The sequence below is a fragment of the Bison bison genome, unplaced genomic scaffold (assembly GCF_000754665.1).
Source record: "Bison bison bison isolate TAMUID 2011002044 unplaced genomic scaffold, Bison_UMD1.0 scf7180017864259, whole genome shotgun sequence".
NCBI classification, from domain to species: Eukaryota; Metazoa; Chordata; class Mammalia; order Artiodactyla; family Bovidae; genus Bison; species Bison bison.
The window spans coordinates 4859494-4882633 of NW_011494831.1; the positions used below are offsets into that span (position 1 = coordinate 4859494).

The 23140-nt window shown below is 37.3% G+C and overlaps 1 protein-coding gene across 5 annotated transcripts in view; it reads right to left on the minus strand.

The window, feature by feature from the left end:
• The window catches only part of TTBK2 (tau tubulin kinase 2), a 130646-nt gene that overhangs the window by 61634 nt on the left and 45872 nt on the right, over positions 1-23140 (minus strand). For 3 of the 5 annotated variants that reach the window (XM_010848038.1, XM_010848035.1, XM_010848039.1), the window contains one exon: positions 22756-22903. In XM_010848038.1, the coding sequence (XP_010846340.1) occupies positions 22756-22903 (148 nt within the window). Of the gene's footprint in view, positions 1-12574; positions 13044-13070; positions 13183-22755; positions 22904-23140 lie in introns of those variants that run through there. The other 2 variants (XM_010848040.1, XM_010848041.1) reach the window with 2 other exon arrangements.

The following is a 23140-nucleotide window of genomic DNA, read 5'->3' on the forward strand; positions in this document are numbered from 1 at the left end:
GGACTGCAAGGACATCCAACCAGTCCATTCTGAAGGAGATCAGCCTTGGGATTTCTTTGGAGGGAATGATGCTGAAGCTGAAACTCCAGTACTTTGGCCACCTCATGCAAAGAGTTGACTCATTGGAAAAGACTCTGATGCTGGGAGGGATTGGGGGCAGGAGGAGAAGGGGATGACAGAGGATGAGATGGCTGGATGGCATCACTGACTTGATGGACGTGAGTCTGAGTGAACTCCAGGAGTTGGTGATGGACAGGGAGGCCTGCTGTACTGCGATTCATGGGGCTGCAAAGAGTCGGACACAACTGAGCGACTGAACTGAACTGAACTGAATCCTCACAACTTAAATGGCATAAGTATTATTATTGTCTCTATTTTTCCAATTTGAAAACGGAGGCTTGGTGAGGTTAACTACTGTGTCTAAGACCCCACAGCTGGAAGACGATGGAGCAGTTTGATCCCAGAGTTTTTGTTCTTATCCATTATGCCAGGAATAAATGAAACAGATTTTAAAGTCAAGTAACACCTTGTAAATAAATATTAAAACTAAGCAGTAAATAAAGACTGTGACAAAATATGGGCTTCCCTCATAGCTCAGCTGGTAAAGAATCTGCCTGCAATGGAGGAGACCCGGGTTTGATTCCTGGGTTGGGAAGATCCCCTGGAGAAGGAAATGGCAACCCACTCCAGTATTCTTGCCTGGAAAACCCCATGGACAAAGTAGCCTGGCGAGCTACAGTCCATGGGGTCTCACGAGTCAGACCGACCTAGCAACTAAACCACCACCATGATAAAATACAAACAAGGAGATCCACTATGTGCCAAGTACTAAGGCAAGCACCAGGAATACACGATAAATTAAATAAGATCATGCCATCAAGGAATTCACAGCCTGGATATATAAACAAAAAATTACAATATGTATTAGTTAGTATGATGAGCTCTGCATTACAGACAAATTACTGTGGATACACAGAAGATGTGAAAATTTTATGAGGCTTTTCTAGAGCTAAATCATTAGATTTTAAATAATTAATAGAGTTAACAGACTAGAGGGCTAGATAAGAGGCTGAGGTGGGGGGCATGCTGAGATAAGAAAAGTACACTAAAGTCTTGTATGCCACATAAAGGAATTTAGATCTGACACATAATGGGTGGCAGTTGGGGGTGGGGAGAGGTAGTTCAAAGGTTTTCAACATAATTTGGCCTGTATTTTGGAAAAGTAATGCTATTCACCATTAGATGCTGGTTTATGGAAGAGCTGAAGGCAGAGAGATATTAGGAGGTTACATCAGATAAGGGAAAAGATAAGGAAGGTTCAAATTAAAGCACTGAGAGTGAGAATTTAAAGAAGAGGAAAGATTTCAAATTAAGCTTTAAGAGACAGAATAGAGAATGCAAACTAGTATAGCCACTATGGAGAACAGTGTGGAGATTCCTTAAAAAACTGGAAATAGAACTGCCTTATGACCCAGCAATCCCACTGCTGGGCATACACACTGAGGAAACCAGAAGGGAAAGAGACACGTGTACCCCACTGTTCATCACAGCACTGTTTATAATAGCCAGGACATGGAAGCAACCTAGATGTCCATCAGCAGATGAATGGATAAGAAAGCTGTGGTACATATACACAATGGAGTATTACTCAGCCATAAAAAAGAATACATTTGAATCAGTTCTAATGAGGTGGATGAAACTGGAGCCTATTATACAGAGTGAAGTAAGCCAGAAAGAAAAACACCAATACAGTATACTAACGCATATATATGGAATTTAGAAAGATGGTAACAATAACCCTGTATGCCAGAAAGTAAAAGAGACACAGATGTATAGAACAGTCTGGACTCTGTGGGAGAGGGAGGGGGGAGATGATTTGGGAGAATGGCATTGAACATGTATAATATCATATATGAAACGAGTTGCCAGTCCAGGTTCAATGCAGGATACAGGAAGCTTGGGGCTGGTGCACTGGGATGACCCAGAGGGATGGTACGGGGAGGTAGGTGGGTGGGGGGTTCAGGATGGGGAGCACGTGTACACCCATGGCGGATTCATGTTGATGTATGGCAAAACCAATACAATATTGTAAAGTAATTAGCCTCCAATTAAATAAATTTAAATTAAAAAAAGAGAGAGAGACAGAATAGACATTATGTAAGAGAAGAAAGTGAATGAAGCCTTTTAAGTTAAGTGGACAAAGTAAACTGCATTAATATACACCAAGACAAAAGTATGAGAGAGGATAATGATTTCTGGTTGGGGATTTTGCACTGATTTATCTATGGAACATGGAAGTTGTGTTAGAAATTTAGGGGTAGAGTTTAACAGAGGTCAACCATGTAAGGCCTCCCAGTGGCTCAGTGGTAAAGAATCTGCCTGCCAATACAAGCAGACACAGGTTTGATCTCTGGGTTGGGAAGATTCCCTGGAGAAAGAAATGGCTACCCACTCCAGTATTCTTGCCTGGAGAATCCCATGGACAGAGGCACCAGGTGGACTACAGTCCATAGGGTTGCACAGAGTCAGACACAACTGAGCACAGACACAGAACCATGCAAATAGACCTATGTATTGGCAATGAGGTAGGAGTTGACTGCCCAGAGAAGACAGATAGTTTGAGAGAAGGACACCAGTTAGGACACCAGCACGTCAGGGAAAGAAGAAGGAACTAGTGAAGGAGACTGAGAAGGAAATCTATTCAGATTTTCCATTTCTTCATGAGTCAGTTTCAACAGTGCAGGTTTTTCTAGGAATTTGTCCATTTCACGTAAATTATTTAATTTGTTGTCATGTAATTCATAGTATTCCCTTATTATAATTCTTTTAAAATTCCTGTAAGGTCTGTAGAAATGTCCCCTCTTCCACTCCTGATTTTAGTAATTTCCGTGTTTTTGCTTTCCCCCCTCTTTGTCTGTCTAGTAAAGGCTTGTCAATTTGTTCATTTTTTAAATAAAAGAACCAATTTCTGACTTAGTAGAATTTTCCCCATTGTTTTTCTAGTCTCTCTTTTATTAATTTCCACTGTAATCTTTCTTATTTCCTTCCTTCTGCTTGCTTTAGGTTTAATTTGCTCTTCTTTTTCTAGTGTCATAAGGTAGAAGGTTAGGCTTTTTACTGAAAATCTTTCTGGTTTCATGATATAAGTATTCACTGCTATAAATTTCTTTCTAAGTACTGTTCAAGATGTACTCCATAACTTTAGGTATCTCGTGATGATGAAGTTTTAACTAAGCAATCGGTAGAACCAGTTTTGAATCTTAGAAGGTAGGGCCATTAATGCCATATATTATGCAGGACAACCTATTATTTTTCTCTGAAGGAGACACAATACTGCTGGAAAGAAAAAAAGCATTAGCTTCAAGTTAAATTTCAACTCTGCCACTTAATAATTATGGGACTTTGATCAAATCTTGGTTTCCTCAACAGAACTACTGAAAAAAGTTAAATGAGATAATATATTTATAAAGCATTTTCTTGATTAACTATTCAGTGTTCATTCCTCCTTGCTAACAGTACCCAAATTTCCCTTTGGAAATGATCTTCCCCTGTCTCAATAGATTTGATTTACTCAGGCAAGGTGGGACATTAATTGCTCTAAGCCAAACAGAATAATCTAGAAATAGAGATCAAGCTCAGCTGGTAAAGAATCCACTTGCAATGTGGGAGACCTGGGTTCGATCCCTGGGTTGGGAAGATCCCCTGGAGAAGGAAATGGCTCTCATCCCAGTATTCTAGCCTGGAGAATTCCATGCACTGTGTAGTCCATGGGGTCACAAAGAGTCGGACATGACTGAGCAACTCGCACTTTCATTTCACTTGATGATGGGAAGAAAACTAGATATTCAAGACTGGAGACAATCAATGCATGATATTACTCTAATAAGTATAATTATTTCCGGGATGTTATAATCAGAGCAAAACTCAATACCTTCATATAATTACAAGAGATATTATATTTGAATATAGGCCCCTTCCAGTTGCTATGGGCAATCGTCTCTCAACTGTGAAAGAAACCAACATAAGGATAAAGTTCACAATATGGAAGAGATAACTGCAGGGGAAAAGAGTGTCAGATGGACAGTCATATGCAAAGGAATGAAAAGCAGACTCAATCTTATACCATATACAAAAATCAACTATCAAAAATCAACAATCCATCAAAATGGATTAAATACTTGACCGTAAGACTTGAAACCACAAAACTCATAGAACAGATCACAAGGGGTAAGTTGCTTGACATCAGCCTTGGAGACGACTTTTTGGACTTAACAACAAAGGGCAAAGATGGCAAATGCAAAAATAAACAAGTGAGATTACATTAAATCAAAATGTTTCTGCACAGCAAAGGAAACCACTAAAATATAACTACATCATATATCACCTCTGAATCTTTCAGCTTGGCATGGAAGAAAACTGCATGTGCTCAAGACTGCTTGAGTTAAATATTAGCTTTTTCACCTGCCAGCTAGTTATTTAATCTCAACAAGCCACATGAAGAATAACAACAGCACTTATGTCAAAGAGCTATTGCACAAGTGGAATCAGCTAAATAAGGTATTTCTAATACTTAATATACTGCCTGGTACAGAATAAATACTCAATATATGCTCCCTATTACTATCACTAAAGCTTAGTAATTTTGACCACTAATTTTGGAAGGAAACATATATAAACTCAAATCTTGGCTCTACTGAGCAGGCTCACCTAGCATGTGCCTCTCTCTGAGGCCATCTATTCTGTCATATCTGACTGTCCTTCAGTGGACCAGGCCAAACATGTCCCCTAATGTCACTGCCCACACACTAGTCATTAGATAATCTCCCTAAAATAACTTTTTATCATCTGCCTACTCAAGAAACCATAAACAATAATGCCTGAAGAGATTAGATTAAAATGGTGAGCCTGGATTTCAAGATTCATTCTACATTACTTACCAAACCTCATTTCCTTCAGTTTAACATAAATTATACACTCTGATGAAGTTGTTTCTTTTTTTATTCTCCCTCACAAATGTTCTACCTTATTTTTTGTTCAGATTATTTCTCTCAACCTCATCTCCTCAAATCAAATGCAACTCTTAAAATCTAAATATCCCTATAGGAGGTAATATCAACAAATTATTAACTCAGGATCAGATTTTCAGATATTTAGCAAGTTAGTCACCTAGCCAGGCACTGAGGGGTAAAAAAATAAACAAGAAAATTAAAATAAGAGTTCCCTAGAAATAAATACATAGAGTCTGGTACACAGATGGAACTAGAGAAAGAAGAGAAGTCAGCAAGTCAGCACTGATCACTAGGAACCATAGGTTGTTGACCACAAAAAAATACAGGATGGAAATATATCAACAAACCAATTTTAACTTTCTGTTTATGTGTCTTCTCTTAGAAATCTGCTAAAACACAAAGGGAAGTCTGAACATACAAGCCAGATCTTTACTAGCCACTGAAAATATCACCACTAAGGTTTTTTCTTAATCTGCTAGCTTTTGACTACTCTAACCCTACAGGGAATGCTTGAGGTCTGTCACCAAGCTCTGTGCAAAAGAGAAACAATGAGTGATATCTCCAGCCAAAAAAGACCATAAGTAAACTTAATTTAGACAGGTAATATCTAAAGATATTATAGGCAAAGTAGGATCTCACTAGTTAAACACAGATTTTAACTGTGATACAGAAAGGATTTCTATTTATCTAAGGGAAGTAGTAACTATATACTTTTTGTTCTTAAAGGAAGAGATATGCTATATGCTTAATGAAATGCACATAACCTAAAGAATATTTTTATTTTTACGATTTCAGATGATCATCTACTACTTTTGGTTTCAATTCAAGAGCTTAAAACTTCGGCAGGTGGTGGTGGTGTGGTGGTCTACATCTTAATGTTAATTTTTTTTTTGAGTTATTAGATTTCTTTGGAGTCCTAATGTATTTTGGAAATTCAAAAACTGAACAAATCACAAATGGTGCAGTGGATTAACAATAAAAATAATCTGAAATCTTCAAGGGTAGATGGCATCCAGTTCACTACATCAGATTGTACTTTTCTCTCCACTTCTCAATAAAATTTTTTTAAAATTTTTTAATTGGAGGAAAATTGCTTTACAATGCTGTGGTGGTTTCTGCTGTACAACAACACAAGTCAGTCATAATCATACATATATCATCTCCCTCTTGAGCGTCCCTTCCTTCCCCCAATCCCACCCCTCTAGGTCATCACAGAGTACCAGGCTGGGCTCCCTGTGAATCCTAGTGTTAAATATTAATATGTTGCAAAAGGCAAGTAATTTTACACGACTTGCTACTAGAGGAAAGTAAATCTATCAAAAAGGGCATCAATCATTTTTCTTTTTAAATAAAAAAGCCATTTAGTAATAAAGTGAAAAGCTGAGCTAAAAGTATCCCTAACCCACTAAATGGGGATGCTCTAGAATTCACAGAACAAACTCCAGGTCAGTTACAAATTAGCAAATAAGGGGATTCTGCAAAGCTGGACAATTAGACTGCTAAGAATACAACAAAATTAGCTTCCTTATCCATCTATCATTTACTCCTCATATTTACCCACTCCTCACCAAAACCAAACCAAATCTACCCTAATAATAACTCATGAAATATCCACACCAATGGGAGATAGAAAAATACATGGTATAGGTCCTATCCTCAAAGAATTTACAATCTTATTGAAAGCAATAAATGTATTATAAGACCAATATGGGCAGTACAGAACAAATTATAGCTTATAAAAACAAAGAATAAGCATTACAGAGAAAGCAAGAAATTAGATAAGAATGCATCACAGAGTGTGCAGCTTGACTGAGTTAACTTGACAGTGATACAAAAAGACAGGAGGGTGTCTTCTAAGCCAAGTCCCACATAAAAGTAACTGAGACAAGAAGTCTAAGGAATAAAGCTCCTACCAGTGTTCATGAGGATGCCCATCTAATAACCCTTAGGTTCTCAGTAGCTCATCAGGAGCCAAAGGCAAAAGTTTTTAGACTCTTCAATCCAGATAGCCATCACAGGGAATTTCATCATTTAAACAAGACTATCCTACCACAATGGCCAACTTAAATCTAGCAGGCTTTTATGATTCAAATGAAAAAAAAAAATGAGCATGATTTCCTCATCTTATTTTTTAAATGTACTAAAGTATAACAAAAATGTATAAACAAACATATGTTTTAAAAAGGAGAGAAAAGATAAAGAATTAGGAGACCACTACCTCAGATGGCTCAGTGGTAAAGAATCCACCTGCCACTGCAGGAGATTGTGGGTTCGACCCGTGGGTTGGAAAGATGCCTAGGAGAAGGAAACAGCAACTTACTCCAGTATTCTTGCCATGAGAACCCCATGAACAGTATGAAAAGGCAAAAAGATATGACACTAGAAGATGGGCCGCCCAGCTTGGAAGGTGACTAATATGCTACTGGAGAACTGCAGAGAGCAATTACTAACAGCTTCAAAAAGAATGAAGTATCTGGGCCAAAGCAGAAATGACACTCAGTTGTGGACATGTCTGGTGGTGAAAGTAAAGTCCAATGCTGTAAAGAGCAACACTGCATAGGAACCTTTAATGTTAGGTCCACGAATCAAGGAAAACTGGATGTAGTCAAGCAGGAGATGGCAAGAGTGAACATCGACATTTTGGGAATCACTGAACTAAGATGGACAGGAATGGGTGAATTTAATTCAGATGACCATTATATCTACTGTGGGTAGAATCCCTTAGAAGGAATGGAGTAGGCCTCATAGCCAACAGAGTCTGAAACGCAGCAGTTGGCCTTGGAGGACAAAATGATGCAGGGCAAAGGCTAACGGTTTGTCAAGAGAACACATTGGTCATAGCAAACAATCTTTTCCAACGGCACAAGAGATGACTCTACACATGGACGTCACAGATGGTCAATATCCAAATCAGACTGATTGTATTCTTTGCAGCTGAAAATGAAGCTCTACAGAGTCAACAAAAACAAGACCTGGAGCTGACTGTGGCTCAGATCATGAACTCCTTATTGCAAAATCCAGGCTTAAATTGAGGAAAGTAGGAAAACCAATAAGCCATTCAGCTATGACCTGATTCAAGTCCCTTATGATTATACAGTGGAGGTGACAAATAGATTCAAGGGATCAGATCTGTTAAAAAAAAGTGTCTGAAGAACTATGGACAGAGGTTCATAACACTATACAGGAAGCAGTGACCAAAACCATCTCAAAGAAAAAGAAATTCAAGATGGCAAAGTGGGTTGTCAGAGGAGACTTCTCAAATAGCTGAGGAAAGAAGAGAAGCAAAAAGCAAGGAATATATACAACTGAATGAAGAGTTTCAGAGAAGAGCAAGGAGAAATAAGAGGGACTTCTGAACAGCGTGAAGAAATAGAGGAAAACAATAGAATGGGAAAGACAAGAGATCTCATCAAGAAAACTAGAGTTATCAAGGGAACATTTCATGCAAGGATGGACATGATAAAGGACAGAAATGGTAAGGACCTAACAGAGGCAGAAGAGATTAAGAGGATATGGCAAGAATACATAGAAGAACTATACAAAAAAGGTCTTAATGACTTGGATAACCACGATGATGTGGTCAGGCACCTAGAGTCAGACATCCTGGAGTGTGAAGTCAAATGGGCCTTAGGAAGCATTACTACAAACAAAGCTAGTGGAGGTGACAGAATTCCAGTTGAGCTATTTCAAATCTTAAAAGATGATGCTGTTAAAGTGCTGCACTCAATACGTCAGCAAGTTTGAAAAACTCAACAGTGGCCACAGGATAGGAAAAGGTCAGTTTTCATTCCAATCCCAAAGAAGGGTCGTGCCAAAGAATGTTTGAATTACTGGATAATTGCACTCATTTCTCATGCTAGTAAGAGATTATGCTTAAAATCCTTCAAGCGAGGCTTCAAAAGTATGTGAACCGAGAACTTTCAGATGTACAAGCTGGGCTTAGGAAAGGCAGAAGAACCAGAGATCAAATTGACAACAATTGCTGGATCATAGAGAAAGGAAGGGAATTCCAGAAAAACATCTACTTCACTGACTACTTGAAAGCCTTTTACTGTGTGGATACAACAAATTGTGGAAAATTCTTAAAAAGGTGGGAATACCAGACCACTATACCTGTCTCCTGAGAAAGCTGTATGCAGGTCAAGAGGCAACAGTTAGAACCGAACATGGAACAGACTGCTTCAAAACTGGAAAGGAGTAGGACAAAGCTGTATATTGTCACCCTGTTTATTTAACTTATATGCAGAATACATCATGCAAAATGCTGGGCTGGATGAATCAAAAGCTGGAATCAAGACTGCTGGGAGAAATATCAACAACCTCAGTTATGCAGATGATACCATTCTAACTGCAGAAAGTGAACAGGAATTAAAGAGCCTCTTGAGGGTTAAAAAGGAGAGTGAAAAAGCTGGCTTAAAACTCAACATTCAGAAAACTAAGATCATGGCATCCAGTCCCATCACTTAATGGCAAATAGATGGGGAAAAAGTGGAAGCAGACAGATTTCATTTTCTTGGGCTCCAAAATCCCTGCAGACAGTGACTGCAGCCAGGAAATTAAGAGACGCTTGCTCCTTGGAAGGAAAGTGTGAAAGTGCAAGGCGCTCAGTCGTTTCAGCAAACAGTCCAACTGTTTGCCATCCCATGGAGTGGTTCATGGGAATTCTCTAGGCCAGAATACTGGAGTGGGTAGCCTTTCCCTTCTCCAGGGGATCTTCCCAACCCAGGGATTGAACCCAGGTCTCCTGCATTACAGGCAGATTCTTTACCAGTTGAGCCACAGGGAAGCCCAAGAATACCGGAGTGGGTAGCCTATCCCTTCTCCAGCGGATCTTCCTGACTCAGGAACTGAACCAGGGTCTCCTGCATTGAAGGCAGATTCTTTACCAACTGAACTATCAGCAAAAGATGCTTGCTCCTTGGAAGAAAAGCTATGACAAACCTTGACAACATATTAAAGAGCAGAGACATCACTTTGCCAACTAAGGTCTATATAGTCAAAGCTATGGTTTTTCCAGTAGTCATGTATGGATGTGAGAGTTGGACCATAAAGAAGGCTGATCATCGAAGACTTCATGCTTTTGAACTGTGGTGCTGGAGAAGATCTTAAGAGTTCCTTGGACAGCAAGGAGATCAAACTAGTTAATCCTACACGAAATCAACATTGAACATTCATTGGAAGGAATGATGCTGAAGCTCCAATACTTTGGTCACCTCATGAGGAGAGCCCACTCATGGGAAAAGATCCTGATGCTGGGAAAGACTGAAGGCAAAAGGAGACAAGGGTGGCAGAGGATGAGATGTTTAAATAGCATAACCAACTCAATGGACATAAGTTTAAGCAAACTCAGGGAGATAGTGGACAGGGAAGCCTGGCATGCTGCAGTCCATGGGGTCACAAAGAGTCAGGCATGACTTTGCAACTGAAGAAAAACAAAATGGCTAATGATTCTAAGCATCTTTTGCTGAGCTGATTTTCCATTCTATATCCTCTCCCAAAGCCCACTAAAGATTTTTAATTGGATTCTTTTCTTATTGTTGAGTTTTTGAAGTTTTTAAATATTCTGAATATAAGTCCTTTGTAGATATGATTTGCAAGTATTTTCTCCTGGTCTATAATCTGTCTTTTCATTCTCTTAATAGTGTCTTCACAAGCAAAATACTTAATTTGACTCAGTCCAATTCATCAGCTTCTTCTTTTCAATCATGATTTTGGTGTCATGTAAAAGAACTTCTTGCTTACAGCCAGCTCACAAAGATTTTCTGTGTTTGCTTCTAAACACTGGATAGGTTTATATTTCACATTTGGATGTGTGGTACTTTTCAAGTTCATTTTTGTATAATGTGTGTAGTTTAGGTCAAGGTTTACTATTTTGGTATTTGGATGTCCCACTGTTCCAACACCATTTATCAAAAGTGCTATTATTTTTCCACTTTGCAACTTTGTTAAACATTATTGGCCATATTTCTATGAGTCTACTTCTGGAATCTATTCTAGTTTGGTGATCTATATGTCTATTCCTTCATCACAGTCTTGACTGTGGTAGCTTTGTACTAAGTTTTAAAATCATGTAGCTTGATTTTTCCAACATTTTTCTTTTTTAAAATTGTTTTAGATATTCTAGGTCCTTTGTCTTTCTATAAAAATTCTAAAATCGGTTTCTCTATCATGAGAAACCAATTGTTGCTATTGTTATTGCTTCAAATCTATAAATCAACTTGAGGAAAATTGATGTCTTAAGTATAGTGAATTTTACAATTCATGAATACAACATGTCTTTCTATTTATTTAAATTTTCTTTTTAAAAAATAAATTAGGAGGGGACATATGTATACCTATAGCTGATTCATGTTGATGTCTGGCAGAAACCAACACAATACTATAAAGCAATTATCCTCAATTAAAAATAAATAAAATTTTAAAATAAATAAAAATTAAAGAAGTTTTAAAAATAAGGATTTTACATTTTCACCATAAAGCTCTCATAGTTATTTTGCTACATTGATACCTAAGTATTTCATTTTGGGAGAGCTACTATAAATGGGATTTTTTAATATTCCATTTTCAATTATTTATTACCAGTACACAGAAATATGATTTTTTGTGTGTAGGCTGACCTTGAACCACTTACTAAACTCATGTATTCCAGTTATTTTTTCTGGATTCCTTGGGATTTTATAAATATATAATCACACTATCTGCATAAATAGAGACAGTTTTATTTCTTCCTTTCTAATCAGTATGTCATTATTTCTTCAAATATTTTTGCCATACCAGAACCATTATCTTCACATTCTGGGTCTCTGACAACACAAATGTTAGACCTTATGAGAGTTTCAGGATTTCTGAGGCACTTATTTTTTTCTCTGTTCTTCAAATTGGATCATTTCTATTTACTTAACTTCACTGACTTATTATGTCATGTCCTCTCTGCTATCAAGCCCGTTCAGTGAGCTTTTCATTTTCATTACTGTATTTCTCAATTCTAAAATTTCCATTTAGTTCTTCTTTACATCTTCTATTTCTTTGCTGAGACTTTCTATCTTCCCACTCATTCCTAGAATATGGTCATAATATCTGATTTTAAGTCTTTCTGAGATAATTTTAACATCTGTGATTCTGGCACTGGTATCTCTTTTCTGCCTTTTCCCAAGTGAGTGCAGATTTCACAGGTTCTTTTTAAGCTGAGTAATCCAAGATTGTATTCTGGACATTTTGAATATAATCTTTTGAGAATCTGGCTCCTATTTAAGTCCCACCAAGAGTGCTGGTGTTTTTATTTTAGCCAGTAATTGACCCAGCTGGGTTCACATTTCAAGTTCTGACCATCCTTCTGTAGCCTGCATTTCCAATTTCAGTTTAGTGTGCAAAGCCTTTGAAGTCATACTGAATGTATTCCATAACTGTCCCACGCAGTGTCCAGTTTGGGGCTTGGGAGTGGTCTATCCCATAATTTGGTCCTCAGTGTGCCATTCAGGATCACACTCAAGCATGCACAGCTTGGAAGTCAGCTCAGGAGTCTGTGAGCAATTTTAAGTGGTCACTTTCCCAAGCTTCTCATTCACCTGCAATCCTCTGGATTCCTGGGGCTTCCTTTTTTCAGCTTCCTGCAGAAAGCTAGGGCTTCATTAGCCCTATTCTTCCATATACTTCCCATAACCATGCCCACATCAGGGCCAAGCAACAGAAGAGCAGAAGGGAAACGAAAAGCAATGGGACTTGCCCCACTCTCTTGAGACCACAGCTCCTCCAATCTGAGAGGAAGGTTCCTATCCTTCCGAGATTCAGGCTCCTGCCTGCCCCACTGACGCCACTGCCCAGGACTGCTTGAGGCCTGGGGTGCAAGAGAATGAAGAAAAAGGGGGAAAAAAAGAAAAAAGAGAAGGATGTGGGATTGCCACATTCTGAGTATTAGGAGACGTCTTTCCTCTTCCTTGGGTCAGAACTAATGGGATTCTCCTGGTGCTTTTTCTGTCCATGTTAATAATGCTCACGTCCAAGTTTCAGGATACATTAAGTTCAGGCTGGGGCATACTGGAAGAAAAAAAATGGTAAACTCACCGACGGTTCAGTAGTACTTTGAATTCTGGTCTTCTTCCCCAATCTGCCTCCTACTATTTATTTTTCAGAGTCCTCAAATAGCCACTCCAAGCATTCTGTCCAGGTCTTACAGCTGCATTCAGTGGGAAAGACAGGGTGAAGTGTGCTTACTCCATCTTATCTGGAACCAGAACCTGGACTACTGCTTCTCATAACAAACTTTGTAGAACTGACTGACTCAACTACTTGTTAAATTTGATCATAAGAAATTAAAATTTTAAAGTAAATATATCCTGTAATAATCTTACTGAGGAAAAGGGAACAAGCAACTTAACAGGATCACATTATTTTAAGCATATATACTTTTGGCTATACAATTATTAGGAAAAAAGTGAAGTTCTTAATTATACTTTGCTTTACTTCTCTAAATCTTATTTTACCTAGGGATTTTTGTGAATACTAGGACTGTTATAAAATTTTTAAAAGAAGGAAAAAAAAAAAAAAAGATTTATTGAAAGTATGACTCAGAGAAAGCCCAGTGCACTTGAGAAGCTATAAAGTGTTAAGGAAATTGAAAGACAGTTCAGGATGACCAACACTAAGTGTAAGCCCAACAGTTTCAAGAAAACAGTACAGAAAAGCAAGCAGATATCAACTCAAGGTTTTGTATGCCATGTTAATTTAAAGTGGGTATAAAGAAAGTAAAGGAAGGCCCTGAAGTGTTTTAGCAATGGACAGGGAGTGACATGATTTTCTTGAAGGATTACTCCTCTGCAGAACATAAAAGTGTACAGAAAATGAATCTTATTGTCTGATTCTAAGCGGGGGGGGTCTCATCAAGTTGGAGAACAGTATATACAGTATGACTCCACATGTGGTTGGGGGTTATGGGTAGGGAGGGAGATTTTATACACACACATGCACATACAGACATGCACACACACATACAATGTTATGATACACATCATATATAATCGAATGATTATATATCATATATATCCATAAATCATGTGATTATATTAATTTCTATCTTATTATGATTCTATATATTCATGTACGTAGACAAATGGATAGATTAAATATGTATTGAATGTTTCAGGAAAAAACAAAAGAAACCAGTAAAAGTGGCTAGAGAGGAGAGTGAAAGGGCTAAGGGAAAAAACCTTTTACTTTTTACAGTACTCTTCTGTTTGATTTTAAATTCTTTTACCATGAACATTTACACTCTTAAAAAGGGTTGTAAAAAAAAAAAGGAAGGAGAACATATGCAAAAGTTAAATATGATATAGATATAAGACATTAAAATAAGATATGTATGAGCCTACCATTCAGTAGCACTGTTCCTAGCATATAGTAAGCACTCAAACACAGTTACAGATCTTCCTACAAATAAGATGTTATTAATCATTTATAAAGAAGGGTCACAACAAAAAACAGCTGATTTTAATTACACTACACTATACTGCACAAATTTACCAGGTATTTTCAAGCATTTAGAAATTTGAGAAAACATAAAGAGTAAAAATGGATTTTAAAGATATTTATTATCACTTAATTATACTTTTGCTATAAAAAGAAATGTTTGCATATTTTTCTCAATTTCTTAAGCACTGAAGGGTATAAAGGGAAAAGAGTTTCTCCTCTCCTGGTCCCTCTAATTCCAATACACAAACATAGCCATTCCCAACGGCTCAATGGCTTCTTGAGTTCTATACAATTGCAGACTTTCTTTGTGCATATAAAGCACATATAGATATGTATATTTATATATATTATATTCTCTTTCAAGGAAATTAATCTCTGCTCCTTTAAATAATCTAGACCTACTCTATTTCTTAAATGTCATTTTTCTAAACCCAAATAGAGTAATGAATAAACAAATCCTTAAACTGCCAGATGAAGCTAAATCGTCCAAGTTGGGATATACTTAAATGGACAGGTTGAACAGTTTAAGTTCTCAATGATCTCCTAACATCCCTTGATAGAAAAGATAAACCTTAACTAGGGCAAACAAAAGTTACTTTAAGGGGAAAAAATTACTAGGTAAAATGAACAAAATGGCAGATGAAAGGTTTTTAAAAGATTAAAAGATGTAATGAGGGGTAAGGTGTTATCCCTAATCTTTAGGTCCCAAAGTCTGACTACCATGCTCTTTCACAAAGGAAGTTATTTGAGATCTTCTAACATACCCATCGGAGAAGGCAATGGCACCCCACTCTAGTATTCTTGCCTGGAAAATCCCATGCGCGGAAGAGCCTGGTGGGCTGCAGTCCATGGGGTCGCTTAGAGTTGGACACGACTGAGCGACTTCACTTGCACTTTTCACTTTCATGCATTGGAGAAGGAAATGGCACCCCACTCTAGTATTCTTGCCTGGAAAATCCCATGCGCGGAAGAGCCTGGTGGGCTACAGTCCATGGGGTCGCTTAGAGTTGGACACGACTGAAGCGACTTAGTAGCAGCAGCAGCAGCAACATACCCATATCTGATGGCACAGAAGAAGGAAAGCGAAAAGCAAAGGGGAAAAGGAAAGATATACCCATCTGAATGCAGAGTTCCAAAGAATAGCAAGGAGAGATAAGAAAGCCTTCCTCAGCGATCAATGCAAAGAAAGAGAGGAAAACAATAGAATGTGAAAGACTAGAGATCTTCAAGAAAATTAGAGATACCAAGGGAACATTTTATGCAAAGATAGGCGCAATAAAGGACAGAAATGGTAGGGACCTAACAGAAGCAGAAGATATTAAGAAGAGGTGGCAAGAATACACATAAGAACCGTACAAAAAAAATCTTCACAACCCAGATAATCACGATGGTGTGATCACTCACCTAGAGACAGACATCCTGGAATGTGAAGTCAAGTGGGTCTTAGGAAGCATCTCTATGAACAAAACTAGTGGAGGGGATGGAATTCCAGTTAAGCTATTTCAAATCCTAAAAGATGATGCTGTGAAAGTGCTGCACTCAATAGGCCAGCAAATTTGGAAAACTCAGCAGTGGCCACAGGACTGGAAAAGGTCAGTTTTCATTCCAATCCCAAAGAAAGGCAATGCCAAAGAATGCTCAAACTACCAACAATTGCACTCATCTCACACGCTAGTAAAGTAATGCTTAAAATTCTCCAAGCCAGGCTTCAGCAATACGTGAACCGTGAACTTCCAGATGTTCAAGCTGGTTTTAGAAAAGGCAGAGGAACCAGAGATGAAATTGTCAACATCCTCTGGATCACTGAAAAAGCAAGAGAGTTCCAGAAAAACATCTATTTCTGCTTTATTGACTATGCCACAGCCTTTGACTGTGTGGATCAAAATAAACTGTGGAAAATTCTGAAAGAGATGGGAATACCAGACCACCTGACCTACCTCTTGGAAAACCTGTATGCAGGTCAGGAAGCAACAGATAGAACTGGACACAGAACAACAGACTGGTTCCAAAGAGGAAAAGGAGTACGTCAAGGCTGTATATTGTCACCCTGCTTATTTAACTTATATGCAGAATATATCATGAGAAACACTGGGCTGGAGGAAGCACAAGCTGGAATCAAGATTGCCGGGAGAAATATCAATAACCTCAGATATGTAGATGACACCACCCTTATGGCAGAAAGTGAAGAGGAACTAAACAGCTTCTTGATGAAAGTGAAACAGGCGAGTGAAAAAGTTGGCTTAAAGCTCAACATTCAGAAAACTAAGATCATGGCATCCGGTTCCATCACTTCATGGGAAACAGATGGGGAAACAGTGGCTGACTTTATTTTTCTGGGCTTCAAAATCACTGTAGATGGTGACTCCAGCCACGAAATTAAAAGACACTTACTCCTTGGAAGCAAAGTTATGATCAACCTAAACAGCATATTAAAAAGCAGAGACAATACTTTGCCAACAAAGGTCCGTCTAGTCAAGGCTATGGTTTTTCCAGTGATCATGTATGGATGTAAGAGTTGGACTGTGAAGAAAGCTGAGCGCTGAAGAATTGATGCTTTTGAACTATGGTATTGGAGAAGACTCTTGAGAGTCCCTTGGACTGCAAAGAGATCCAACCAGTCCATCCTAAAGGAGATCAGTCCTGGGTGTTCATTGGAAGGACTGATGTTGAAGCTGAAACTCCAATACTTTGGCCACCCCATGCGAAGAGCTGACTCACTGGAAAAGACCCTGATGCTGGGAAAGATTGAGGGCAGGAGGTGAAGCGGAGGACAGAGGATGAGATGGCTAGATGGCATCACCGACTCAACGGACATGGGTTTGGGTGGACTCTGGGAGTTGGTGATCGACAGGGAGGCCTGGCGTGCTGCAGTTCATGGTGTTGCAAAGAGGCGGACATGACTGAGCGATTGAACTGAACTGAATTGATGGAACAGAAACTCAGAGAGGGCAAGCAAATTTGGAATAACTTCCACAGACATTCTATACTGAACAGATCAGGGGGTCTAATCCAGAAATCACGTATTTCTTATATTCTTATGACTGGGGGAAGAAAGGAGTCACATTTTACAGCAGCAGCTAAAGACTTCAAGCAGGGAAGGCAGAAGAGGTAGAGCTGATCTTCTGTAGTAGTAACCTTTAATCTCAACTTTCAGCTTGTGCTCTGCAGTCTCCAAAGCAAAAATAAAATTCAGGACCAATATTCCAGGGTTTAAAAAAAAGTTCCCACAAGTCAAAACAAAAATCACAGTCTCTTTTTGGGCTGTAAGGAAAACACAGTTTTCCCCTGCATTTATATGGGGAAAGAAAAATTCCTAGTTCAACTGAGGAAAAAATTACTTGGTTATAACAGTGGTATTTACTCTATTTGATATCAATAGGATCTTCACTTGCTTTTAGAAGATCTAGAGGAGAAAAATGTTTAAATATTTAAAGAAGCTTTAAATTAATTACATTCTCATCCAAGGTAAATATATAAAGAGAAAAACCTCAGTTTTACTTAATTTAGTGCTTTGAAAAGGCACAAGAGATAAGATGATATTGATCATTTACAGCATGAAGAGCTAAAATGGGATAGAAAGGCTGGGCAATTTTCTAGTTTTAAGTTCAACAAACTTCATTAGATTGAACACATCGTGGAGGTAAGACACATAAGGATTAGTGGTGTGTGTGTGTGTGTGTGTCTGTGTGTGTGTATAGAAGGAAATGGAAGTACAACAAACTTTATTAAACACATTATGGAGGGAAGACACAGGATTACTGGGGCGTGTGTGTGTGTGTGTATATGTGTGTGTGTGTAGAAGGAAATGGCAATCCACTCCAATATTCTTGCCTGGGAAATCCCATGGACAAAGAAGCCTGGCAGGCTATATAGTCCATGGGGTCACAAGAGTCAGAGACGACTTAGAACTAAACCACCACTTGTTTCAACTGGAAGCAAGTAAACAAAATATAAACTTCTCAAGATCCTAGGAAGACTCCCTTTGATGAAAAGATATGAGGATAAATTTTAGTCATTTTATAATATTCTGAATTTCCACATCACACCACCTATATGCAAAGATTAAAAAAAAAACAACAACTTCAAAACCAAATATAAACCATTTTCTGGAAGATCCAATTGACTGTCTCTTGTAACAATGAAGAACTAAACATCTATATCATGGTTTTGAGAATCTAAACCTTAGTCACCCAAAGATGACTTTACCAACTAGTATTTATAACACTCTTTAACAAATTATTCCAGAATTTTAATAATTCTTTTTCTTACCAAAAAAATAATTTATTAAAATGATAACCAGAAATAGAAGAGTTAATGTTATCCTATTCTCCCACAACTCCATTTACAAATGTACAGTATCACAAAATACAAAGCCACTTTCTACTATCACTCTGCTACTAAGCATAGTATGTCGAGTTTAAATGTACAAAATACATTTGGCCTAAAATAAATGTAAACAAATTGAAAAGTGCATATAAGAATAAACTAGGTAATATCTAATCATGTTAAAACCTGAAAGAAGTGTGTTGGTCCAATAGCAATTGGTGTCCTAGCCCCCACACCACGATCTCAATTTTTTCCCAATATAAAGGTTTCTTGGAGAAAAGGGTTCCTGATTCCAACTCTGGTGCAGGGAAAGAAAGTTCAAGGCAAGCCTGGAACATGTACTATGTCAGTAAGCTAGTCACATAAAAGAACACTAAAGTTACATCAGGAGGACAAGCAGCCAATTTAAAAGGGCTTCCATCAGTCAAAAGAAGTGGAAATTTTAGCGTAAAAACAATAATAACTGGCAATGGATTGAAAGAAAACAGAAAAGTCCATGATCTCATAGTGATACGCAAAACAGAAAAACAGCTCACTATTCACATAAGGGCATAACTTGTTATTTTGAAAACTGGTAAATAAACAGGAAAAAAAATCAGGTCTTTATCCTGTCCTTCTTGTAGTAACTATCATTTCAGGAGAACAAACGGCTGATGAAATAAAATTCTACTCTGTAGAATAATTCCAATTCAGAAATTTGGAAGGAATAAAAGAATCAGAAATATTTTACAAGCCCTATGGAAACAATGGATGAAGACAATGTACTCCATCAGCAATAATAACAACATGGATTTCATCGAGCCACTAGGTCTAAGTACAAGTTCACAGGAAATGTGGAGGATAGAGGAGCATGTTAACACCACAAGGATGCAATCAGCCAAATCCAGATGTGGACTGCTCTAGCAAACTAAGAACTTCATTTCTCAACAAACAAATAGCAACGCCAAAATTAAAAAAAAAAAAATAAAAGAGGAGGGGGAACTCATGTATTTTAAGAGATACTTAAGAGAGATGTCAACTAAATGCAAAGTGCTTACCGTGCACGTGAATCTTTATTTGAATAACTCAATGTAAAAAGAATATTTTTAAGACAGTAGGAGAAATTAAATACTGGCTGCTAGATTTTATATGGTATTGAGAAATAATTTTCTTAGGTGTTTAAGACTACAGTGTTTATGTCATTAATAAAGGAATTCCCTAATGTAAATTATGGACTTTAGTTAACAATAATGTATCAATACTGTTTCACCAACAGTAACAAATATACTACACTAATGCAAGATATTAATAACAGAGGAAACTGTGGATGGGGACTCTGAACTTCCACTCAGTTTTTCCTGTAAACCTGAAGCAGTTCTAAAAAAGTAAAGTCTACTAATTAAAAAAAAAGAAAAACTGGAACATGGGTTTTCTCTCCAATCCATTCTTAAAACTGGTCACCTGCAGAGTTTCCACAGTGTTATTATTTCACTTTTTCAATAATGTAGATTCTCCTAAATTTTCCTAATGTTTAACATAAATTACCTCTAATATATTCTCATATCATTCTTTTTTTTTTGGTAGGGAATAAGTGACTAAGACTTTCTATGTTCCAATAAATATAAATTAGTGCACTCACAAAACGATTAATCATCAAGAAAGTTCTTACAAAGCAATGTCTGGCATATTTTTATTATTTCCAGCAAAATGCTAAGGCCTTCACACTTTAGGGCCAATGAGAAAGGAATATTCTAGTAATGAGAATTATGCATGAGCTGAGGAAATCTAGAATTGTGAAGTACAGGAAGAGACAGAGAAAAAGGAGAATGGAAGGAATTCAGGAAAAGAAATAATGAGAATTTTGAAAAGGTGGACTGATTTTATTAAAATGAACAAAACTTAGGGTTCAGGCTAAATTCATCATAAAGTATCATTTTATGTTAAAAAGAAATAAATCCTATACCAGTTATCAAAAACTGAACAACAATTTTAAACCAACCAGTCCTATAAAGGGCTAACCTCTGGTTATATGCCTTTTCCTTACGCATATAGCCTTTTTACTGGGGTCACTGAGTAAGAAAATCATTATGACAACAGACAGGCAGGAACAAGAAGTACAGCTCCATTAAAAGGTTCTCAAAGGGTCTAGATTCCAAAGCACCTTCAACAAAAAGAAGTTATGAGGCTTTAGTATCCAAAAGGCATGGTTAGAAAGCCAAGAAAAGAAAGTCAAGGACTGCCCATTGAAATACAGACCGAAAGATAAAAAAAAAACCCATTTATTTTGGAAAGTGAAAAGTTCTGAAGAACTAAAAACAGGTAAAAAAAACATTTTAGGTAATAGTATGAAAGATGAAATAAGAAGGAAAGGAGAGACTCAGCATCCAAGGATCTCCAATTCACCCATTAAAAGGTACTAAGCTGTTCTTTAAGCTTTATCACATAGAATCCTGAGTAAACCATGGCCAAAATAGGCAGGAGAACTTACTGAAAGGGCTGTAAAGCTGTATCCTGCCTCATCTGGAAGCATTTCCTTAGGATCAAGTAGGAGAAAGACAGGTGAAGCAGCATTGACCAAGCCAAGCTGATATTAACATACTTTCTGATATTAACATAATATGAACTTGGCTGAGAGTAAAACAGATCACTTGGGATCTGTGCAAGCCAGGATGAGATAGCTCTAGCTGCACCTTTTGTTCGTATCACTGAGATGCAAACAGCTCAAAATAAACATGGAAGAGCAGAAAAGGTGAGGAAAAGAGAGCACCATTCTTTTCTCTATTCTTCCTTCTTTAATCATCTATTTTTTCGAGTAGTTACAATGGGTGCTTATCATATCCACTGTCTTCCTGATTTCCCATGTTTTCGGAAAGCTAAGTTTGGCCTAAAAACAACTATTAAACAGATCTATAACTATAATAGCATCATACTCTAAAAAAAATGAGTCAATTAGTAGAGAAACTTGGGACAATGAGAAAGCTTAAGGCAAAGGGCAGTGATTAAAACAACAGATGCTGCCAGAATACATAATACACATTTCATTAACTTAACAGAAACTAATTTACTAAAATTCCAAACATCAGTGATTCACAAAGATAGCACATTCACCCTAGAGAATATACAGCTGTGAATCTGGGGGTCTTAAGCTACATAGCATTTTGTCCTTGTTATTTCTACCAATTACAGCAACTTCCTTTGCTCTGTATGTTAATACTAAATTCCTTTAGACACTAATGAATGTCCCATAGCAATATCAACCCTCTAGAGTTTAATAAGATAATTCAGTGTGCTAATCACACCTCTATTTAATTTTGATCCAGAAAAAATATTTAAATATCAGTAATATCAGATTATGTCATAAACTGAAAATACAAAGATGAATCAAACTGGCCATGTATTAAGGGTTTTACATCAGTAGAATGATGTCAGAAAAAAAGTTACTTATCCTTGTAGTAAAATAATAGGGACTCAAGTAGTAACACGGACCTCAAAAATGATGGCCAGGGCCAGAAAGGAGTTATTTGATGAAATTGAAGGTAATGAAATCAACATGTAACAAATATTATTTTTTATCCACCCTTCAGTGTGATTTGAAGGCAGCTTTCTTAATGTGATTAAATCGTGTTTAACATCCAAAAACACAAGAAGAAACAACTCAGAGGTGTTTATATTTGGTTATTTTTTAAAAAAGGTAAATTTTACCATAACAAACATTATGCAAACACTTACTAATGCAGAATGTTTCAGGTAATTCACTCCCTCTTATCCTTACTCACCATGAAAAGAAATTCCCAAAATCTAAATATTCTAAGCAATCAGTATCTCTACAATTACTAGCTAGCAATAAAATGTCCAAGATAAAAATGTTCAGCATGGTTACACTTAGTTGACACCAGAATATTCAACTGATAAAGGATGTAACTTGAGGTTCAAAGACAATAATAAATTGTTTGGCATATCATACAAAGCAGCTTACCTTGTAGTTTTTTCAATACAGCAACCTCCATTTTCAGAACTTGCTTTGGTTGTTGAGCTGATTCCACCTTCAGTGCAACATTTTCCCTGGTGAGCATGTCCAAGGCATCGTAAATTTCTCCAAAGCCCCCACCCCCAATCTTCCTCAACTGCATGGGAAATAAAATAAGAACACATACACAATTAATAGATTAGAAGTTGATTAGAAGTTGATAATTAGAAGTTGATTCATCTCTTATATTTACAAAATAATATATAATTGACTATCCCTATTTTATGCTAAAAGATCTCAATATTGTTAACTGAGTATATGCCAAGAATGAATACTTAGAAATAATGTCAAAATTTTTTCCCACAGATTTGTCCACAAGAAGTACTGAATTTAT